The sequence below is a fragment of the Gopherus evgoodei genome, unplaced genomic scaffold (assembly GCF_007399415.2).
Source record: "Gopherus evgoodei ecotype Sinaloan lineage unplaced genomic scaffold, rGopEvg1_v1.p scaffold_86_arrow_ctg1, whole genome shotgun sequence".
Taxonomy (NCBI): Eukaryota; Metazoa; Chordata; order Testudines; family Testudinidae; genus Gopherus; species Gopherus evgoodei.
In genome coordinates, this window is record NW_022060107.1 from 286,632 (window position 1) to 296,305 (window position 9,674).

At 62.1% G+C, this 9,674-nt stretch overlaps 1 protein-coding gene across 1 annotated transcript; it reads left to right on the top strand.

The window, feature by feature from the left end:
- Nucleotides 1-7,396: 7,396 nt before the first annotated feature.
- On the top strand, nt 7,397-8,356 carry SLC35G6 (solute carrier family 35 member G6). The gene has a single exon (XM_030548113.1). The coding sequence runs from the start codon at nt 7,445-7,447 to the stop codon at nt 8,354-8,356; it is 912 nt and encodes a 303-aa protein (XP_030403973.1). The 5' UTR covers nt 7,397-7,444.
- The last annotated feature ends 1,318 nt before the right edge of the window (nt 8,357-9,674 follow it).

Consider the following 9,674-nt stretch of genomic DNA (forward strand, 5'->3'; position numbering starts at 1 on the left):
CCGACACACACACACAACCCGACACACACAACTCAGCCTGTGTCACACACACACACACACCGACACACACACACACCGACACACACACACACACAGCCCAACACACACACAACCTGACACACACACCCCGGCCTGCGTCACACACACACACACCCAACACACACACGCAACCCGACACACACACCCCGGCCTGCGTCACACGCACACCCACACCCACCGACACAAACACACAACCCGGCCTGCGTCACACACACACACACCGACACACACACACAACCCAGCTTGCGTCACACACACACACACTGACACACACACAACCCGACACACACACCCCGGCCTGCGTCACACACACACACACCGACACACACACACACCCCGGCCTGCGTCACACACACACACACAACCCGACACACACACCCCTGCCTGCGTCTCACACACGCGCACACACACACACACACACACTCCCCGACACACACACAACCCAACACACACACCCCGGCCTGAGTCACACAAACACACCTCGACACACACACCCCGGCCTGCGTCACACACAACCACACACCGACACACACACACAACTCGACACACACACCCCGGCCTGCGTCACACACACACATACGCACCCCGACACACACACCGGCCTGTGTCACACACACACACAACCCAACACACAACCCGGCCTGCGTCACACACACACACACACCCCGACACACACACCCCGGCCTGCGTCACACACACACCGACACACCGACACACACAACCCGACACACACCCCCCGGCCTGCGTCACACACACACACCGACACACACACACACACACACAGCCCAACACACACACACAACCTGACACACACACCCCGGCCTGCGTCACACACACACACACACACACCCAACACACACACGCAACCCGACACACACACCCCGGCCTGCGTCACACGCACACCCACACCCACCGACACAAACACACAACCCGGCCTGCGTCACACACACACACACACACACACCGACACACACACACACCCCAGCTTGCGTCACACACACACACACTGACACACACACAACCCGACACACACACCCTGGCCTGCGTCACACACACACACCGACACACACACACACACACCCCGGCCTGCGTCTCACACACACACACACACACACACACACACACAACCCGACACACACACCCCTGCCTGCGTCTCACACATGCGCACACACACACACACACTCCCCGACACACACACAACCCGACACACACACCCCGGCCTGTGTCACACACACACACACACCAACACACACACAACCCGACACACACACCCCGGCCTGTGTCACACACACACAGACACACACACCCCGGCCTGCGTCACACACACACACATACCCCGGCCTGCATCACACACACACACACACAAACCAACACACACACACAACCCGACACACACACCCCGGCCTGCATCACACACACACAACCCGACACACACACCCCGGCCTGCGTCACACACACAGACACAACCCGACACACACACCCCGGCCTGCGTCACACACACACACATCCCAACACACACACAACCCGACACACACCCCGGCCTGCGTGACACACACACACCCCAACACACACACAACCCGACACACACACCCTGGCCTGCGTGACACACACACACCCCGACACACAAGCCGACACACATACACACCCTGGCCTGCATCACCGATACACAACCTGACACACTCAGAACCCGACACACACACCCCGGCCTGCGTCACACACAGACACACAACCCGACACACACACCCCAGCCTGCGTCACACACACACCGACACACAACCCGACACACACACCCCAACCTGCGTCACACACACACACACTGACAGACACACAACCCGACACACACACCCTGGCCTGCGTCACACACACACAACCTGACACACACACCAGCCTGGTCACAGACACACACATACCAACAACCTGACACACACACCCCGATACACACACACACACTGGCCTGCCTCACACCTACACCCACACCGGCTGCGTCACACACACTGGCTTGCATCACACTCACACGCACCGGCCTGCATCACACACCCAGACACACACACGCAGACAACTGCCTGTCACACACACACATACACACACGCACCGGCCTGTGTCACACACACACACACACACAGATACACAACAGCCTGTGTGACATACCCAGACACACACACAAACAGCAGCCTGTCAGACACACACATATAGACACACACCGGCCTGTGTCACACTCAGACACAGACACACACACACATAACAGCCTATCAGAGTCGGATATACACACACACGCACAGAGACACCCTGGCCTGCGTCACACACCCAGACACACACACCATCCTGTCACACACACAAACACAGACACACACACACATATAGACACACACCGGCCTCCCCGCACTCATACCTAAACACACAGACACCCCGGCCTGCGTCACACACCCAGAGACACACACAAGCCAGTCAGAAACACACACACATACACAAACACATACAGACACACACTGGCCTGCATCACACATGCAGAGACACACACACGCCTGCATCACACACCCAGACACACACACCAGTCTGTCACACACACACACACACACATACCAGCCTGCGTCACATACCCAGACATACACCTCAGCCTGCATCAGACACCCAGAGAGACACACATCAGCCTGTCAGACACACACACAGACGCACACAAATACATACAGACACACACTGGCCTGCGTCACACACCCAGAGGCACACATACACACATCAGCCAGACACGCCCGCACACACACACAAGCCTGCGTCACACACACCCACCGGCCTGTCAGGCAGACACACACAGACACAGCCCTGCGTCACACCACACAGACACACACACATACACAAACCTGTGTCACGCGCACACACCCTGAAACACACAGACACGAGCCTGCATCTCACACAGACACACTCACACACACACACAGGGCTGCATCACCCAGAGACATAGACACGTACCCAGAGACCTGCCCAGCACCTGGTGCACACTCACACTGACACACTTGCAGGCCTGCGTCACGTGCACACACACACTCCAACATACACAGACACACACAGATGGGCCTATGTCAAGCACACACACTCACAGGCCTGCATTGCACACACACACACAGACTCCTGGATCACACACATACACACACAGAGGTCTGGATCACATGTGGGTGTACACACACACACGGAGGCCTGGATTGTGTGTGTGCACACCGACACACATGGCCCTGGATTACACATGCATACACACACACTAGCCTGGATCATGTGCACACATTCTCAGACACACCCAAAGGCCTGCATCACGCACACACACACACAGACATCTGCCTGGATCACACACACACACACACACACACACACACCGTGGCCTGGATCACACCCACACACACACAGTGGCCTGGATCACATGCGTGCACACACAGCAGCCTGGATCACACACACACACAGAGGCCTTGTGTGTGTTGGTATGTATGTGAGCTAAACACACACACACACACACACACACACACACACACACACACACACCTGAAGGGGGCTAGATCTCACACAGAGTCCTTCTTCTGTCTAACATGCACAGGCCTAGATCACACGTACAACCCCCCCCCCCCCCCCCCCGCCAATGTCACACACACGCAGGCCTCGATATCAGACACACACAAAGGTACAGGTCCAGCTCACAGACACACACAGCCTAAATCCTACACACACTGGCCTAGATCTCTCTCTCTCACACACACACACACACACACATCCTCTCCAGCAGGGAACATCTCTCTCTCTCATACCCCCCCCCCAGATCCCTCTCCACATACAGGCACAAATCACACACACACACACACACACACAGAGGCCTAGAACTCTCTGTGTGTCTCTCACTCACACAGGCCTAAATATGGCATCACACAACACAGAGGCCTAGATATCAGAAACACAAGGGCCTAGACAAACACAGAGGCCTAGAACTCTGTGTGTGTGTGTGTGTCTCTCTCTCTCTCACACACACACCCCCCAATTTTTTCTCACACACAGGCCTAAATATGGCAGATCAGAAACACAAGGGCCTAGACAAACACAGAGGCCTAGAACTCTGTGTGTGTGTGTGTGTCTCTCTCTCTCTCACACACACACACACACATTTTTTCTCACACACAGGCCTAAATATGGCAGATCAGAAACACAAGGGCCTAGACAAACACAGAGGCCTAGCTCTCACAGAGCCCTAGATCACACACACACACACACACACACACACACACACACACACACACACACACACAGAGAGGCCTAGATATCTCACTCACAGACACACAAAGGCCTAGATATCAGATAGATACACACACACACACACACTAGATCTCACACACACACATGCTCATCTTTCTTTCTCACACACAACTCTAAATAGCTCACCCCTGCGCAGACAGAGGCCGAGGTATTGGAAACACAAAAGTCTAGACAAAGACACAGGCCTAGATCTCACACACACACCGGCCTAGATCACACACACACAGAAGCCTATATCATACACACACGCATAGAAGCCAAGATCACACACACACACACTCTGGCCTGGATATCACATATACACAGAGGCCTTGATCTCTCTCTCTCACACACACACACACAGGCCAATTTCACACACAGAGGCTTAGATCACACATGGAGAGGCCTAGATCATACACACAGAGGCCTAGATCTTACACAAACAATGGCCTAGATGACACACATACACACACACAGAGGCCTAGATCACACACACATGCCTAGATCTCTCTCTCTCACATACACACCCACAGCTAAATCACACCCACCAAGTACATCATATATACGACACTTTGCTCTCTGTCTCTCTCACACACACACACTCCCCCAAATCTCTGTCTCATGCACCCAGAGGCCTGGATCCGCCTCCCACACGCACGTGTGCACGCACACACATCTAGCGCCATCTCTCACACGTGTGCACACACACACGTGCCCAGAGGCCTGGATGTGTCTCTCAAATGTGTGCATGCACACACACACACAAACATCTCACACGTACACACAGACCCAAATTACCCAGCAACACTAGAGGCCTCGACACCCCCTAGAGACACCCCCGGATCTCCCACAGGCCCAGATTGCACACTCACAACACACACATCAGGTTGCACACTCATACACACCCACCCACCAGGTTGCACGTGTGTACACACACACCCGTGCCTACCTCCTGTCACGGCCCAGTCAGTGCCTCCAAATCCCAACCCCCATAGCAATAAGCCCAACGAGGGGGGGGAGCAGGGCAGGGCTGACATCATCTATGATGGAGGTGATGTCATAGAGCCATGTGGGTGACATCACAATTCCCCGGGGAGCTGAGCAGCAGCTGCAGGACCTGCCTGAGTCCTCCCCGTGGGGGATTCGCACACAGGCAGTGGGGGCACGAGTCAGGCCCCACCCTGACCCCAGACCGAGGCCAAAGGTGGGGGCCACACACAGGACTGGAGGGGTGGCGCGGGCGGCTGGACAGACAGACGGAGGCGGGGCCACATATGGGACCAGACGGGAGGCGCGGGTGGCTGGACAGACAGATGGAGGCGGGGCCACGTATGGGACCGGACGGGTGGCGCGGGCGGCTGGACGGACAGACGGAGGCGGGGCCACGTATGGGACCAGAGGGGAGGCGCGGGCGGCTGGACAGACACGGAGGCGGGGCCACATATGGGACCGGACGAGTGGCGTGGGCGGCTGGATGGACAGACGGAGGCGGGGCCACGTATGGGACCAGACGGGAGGCGCGGGCGGCTGGACAGACAGACGGAGGCGGGGCCACGTATGGGACCAGACGGGAGGCGCGGGTGGCTGGACAGACAGATGGAGGCGGGGCCACGTATGGGACCGGACGGGTGGCGCGGGCGGCTGGACGGACAGACGGAGGCGGGGCCACGTATGGGACCAGAGGGGAGGCGCGGGCGGCTGGACAGACACGGAGGCGGGGCCACATATGGGACCGGACGGGTGGCGTGGGCGGCTGGATGGACAGACGGAGGCGGGGCCACGTATGGGACCAGACGGGAGGCGCGGGCGGCTGGACAGACACGGAGGCGGGGCCACATATGGGACCGGACGGGTGGCGTGGGCAGCTGGATGGACAGACGGAGGCGGGGCCACGTATGGGACCAGACGGGAGGCGCGGGCGGCTGGACAGACACGTAGGCGGGGCCACATATGGGACCAGACGGGTGGCGTGGGCGGCTGGACGGACAGACGGAGGCAGGGCCGCGGACGGGACCAGACGGGAGGCGTCTGGACAGATAGACGGAGGCGGGGCCACGTACGGGACCGGACGGGAGGCGCGGGCGGCTGGACGGACAGACGGAGGCGGGGCCACGTATGGGACGGGACGGGAGACTCCTAGATGGACAGATAGAGACAGGGGCCGCGGACAGGACCGGACGGGAGGCGCGGGCGGCTGGACGGACAGACGGAGGCGGGGCCACGTATGGGACCGGACGGGAGACTCCTAGATGGACAGATAGAGACAGGGGCCGCGGACGGGACCGGACGGGAGGCGCGGGCGGCTGGACGGACAGACGGAGGCGGGGCCACGTATGGGACCGGACGGGAGACTCCTAGATGGACAGATAGAGACAGGGGCCGCGGACGGGACCGGACGGGAGGCGCGGGCGGCTGGACGGACAGACGGAGGTGGGGTGGGTGGATGGGGGTAGATAGGGATGGGTGGATGGAGGGGGCTAGATGGGGATGGACAGATGGCGTGGGTGGACGGGGTGAGATGGGAACGGACGGACGGACGCAGTGGTAGGGGGTAAATGGAGATGGCCGCATGGGGTAGATGGAAGGACAGATGGGTGGATGGGGTAGATGGGGATGGACAGAGAGACAGACGGGGTGGGTGGATGGGGCTGGACAGACAGACGGGGTGGGTGGATGGGGGTAGGTGGGGATGGACAGACAGACAGACGGGGGATGGATAGGGCAGACGGGGCTGGACAGACAGATGGGGTGGGTGGATGGGGATAGGTGGGGATGGACAGACAGACAGACGGGGGGTGGATGGGGCAGATGGGGCTGGACAGACAGATGGGGTGGATGGGGGTAGGTGGAGAAGGACAGACAGATGGGGAATGGATGGGGCAGATGGGGTTGGAGAGACAGACAGACGGGGAGTGGATGGGGGTAGATGCTCATTGGGGGGGTGCACATCGGGCCGACGCCCCGTTCACTCCCCCTCCCCCTTCTCTCCCCCAGGCTGCGGCGTGAGTCCCGCCCCCCGCCGGGCATGCAGCCCCCCAGGGCCCCCCCGCCGCTGGCCGCCCTGCTGCGCTCCTCCCGCCCCGGCTCCCCCGCGGCCCCGCCCGGCCGCCCCCCCTGGCGCCGGTACCGCCTCTCGGAGAGCATGAAGGGGCTGCTGGTGGCCCTGCTGGGGGGCGGGCTGCCGGCCGGCTTCGTGGCCCCCTTCGCCCGCATGGCCCACGAGGCCTCTGCCATCCCCTCGCTGGAGATCCTGCTGGTCCGCTGCCTTTTCCACCTGGCCTTCGCCTGCCGCCTCCGCTGGCTCCGGGCCCCGCTGCTCGGCCCCGGCTCGGCCCGGCGCCGCCTCCTGCTCCACGCCACCGCCAACGTCCTCTCCGTGGCCTGCGCCTACAGCGCCTTCGTGGCCGTGCCCAGCGCCAACGCCGCCACCGTCCGCAAGGGCTGCTCCACCCTGGGCTCGGCCCTGCTGGGCCTGTGCCTGGACAGCCGCCCGCTGAGCGGCTACGACTGGTTCGGCCTGCTGGGCAGCACCTTGGGGCTGCTGATCATGGTGGTGCCGGATCTGCTCAGCCTGGACCCCAGCACCCGCCTGGCCGACGCCTTCGGCTATGCCCTGGCCTGCCTGGGCGGCGTGGCCTTGGCCCTGGGCTTGGCCATCTTCCGGGCCTTGGATTTCCCGGCCAAGCTGCCCACGGCGGCGTTCGCCTTCGGGGCGCTGGGGGGCCTGGTGTGCGCCCCGGCCATGTTCCTGCTGCAGGAACCGGTGCTGCCGGCCGAGCCGCTCACCTGGAGCTGCACGGTGGCCGTCGGGGTGCTGGCCGTGGCCTCCTTCCTGTGCGCCAGCCACGCCGTGACGCTGGCCCACCCGGCCCTGGTGTGCGCGGTGCTGCACTCCGAGGTGGTGGTGACGCTGGCCGTGCAGTACTACGTGCTGCGGGAGGCCGTGACCCCCTTCGACGTCATGGGGGCCGGCGTCATCCTCGGGAGCATCTCCATCATCGCCGCCCAGAACGTCAGCTGCCACCCGCGGGTCGAGGAGGGCGAGGAGGGGTGAGGGGGGGACCAGGCCGGGCTGGGGCCCTGTGCCCCGTGGATGCAACCGGAGACACCCAGGTACCAGGCCGGGCTGGGGCCCTCCGCCCCATGGACACAGCCGGAGACCCCTATGTACCAGGCCGGGCTGGGGCCCTCTGCCCCATGGACACAGGCAGAGACCCCTATGTACCAGGCCGGGCTGGGGCCCTCCGCCCCATGGACACAGCCAGAGACCCCCAGGTACCAGGCCGGGATGGGGCCCTCCGCCCCCTGGACACAGCCGGAGACCCCTATGTACCAGGCCGGGCTGGGACCCTCCACCCCATGGACACACCCGGAGACCCCCAGGTACCAGGACGGGCTGGGGCCCTCCGCCCCATGGACACAGTCGGAGACCCCCATGTATCAGGCTGGGCTGGGACCCTGTGCCCCATGGACAGAGCCGCAGACCACCACGTACCAGGCCGGGCTGGGGCCCTCCGCCCCATGGATGCACCCGGAGACCCCCAGGTACCAGGCTGGGCTGCGGCCTTCCGCCCCCTGGACACAGCCAGAGACCCCCATGTATCAGGCCAGGCTGGGACCCTCCACCCCATGGACACACCCGGAGACCCCCAGGTACCAGGACGGGCTGGGGCCCTCCGCCCCATGGACACAGTCGGAGACCCCCATGTATCAGGCCGGGCTGGGACCCTGTGCCCCATGGACAGAGCCGCAGACCACCACGTACCAGGCCAAGCTGGGACCCTCTGCCCCATGGACACAGCTGGAGACCCCCATGTACCAGGCCGCGCTGGGGCCCTCCGCCCCATGGACACACCTGGAGACCCCTGGTACCAGGCCAAGCTGGGACCCTCCACCCCATGGACACACCCGGAGGAGACCCCCATGTACCAGGCCAAGCTGGGACCCTCCACCCCATGGACACACCTGGAGACCCCCATGTACCAGGCCAAGCTGGAACCCTCTGCCCCATGGACACAGCCGGAGACCACCATGTACCAGGCCAAGCTGGGACCCTCCGCCCCATGGACACAGCTGGAGACCCCCATATACCAGGCCAAGCAGGGACCCTCCGATGCTGAAACAAGGCCTGATCCCACAGGGCACTGGTGCCCAGTGCCCACCTCCTGGTGTGGACACGGTCGCCCGGTACAGACCCCATGCAGTGTGGATGGGCAGGACCGGCCCCACGGACATGCCAGACTCGGGCTTCCCAGAGCTCTTCCCCGACAGGTCGTGCGGACGCCCCGGGGCCGGAGCCGAGTGCCAGAAATAAAACGTGTACGTCTGAGAATGGGCCTGTGGGGCAGCTCGATCCCGGTGTCCCCGGGGGC

Excerpts from the sequence above, each read along its gene's own strand:
- SLC35G6 (XM_030548113.1), top strand. The coding sequence starts at position 7,445 with ATGAAGGGGCTGCTGGTGGCCCTGCTGGGGGGCGGGCTGCCGGCCGGC.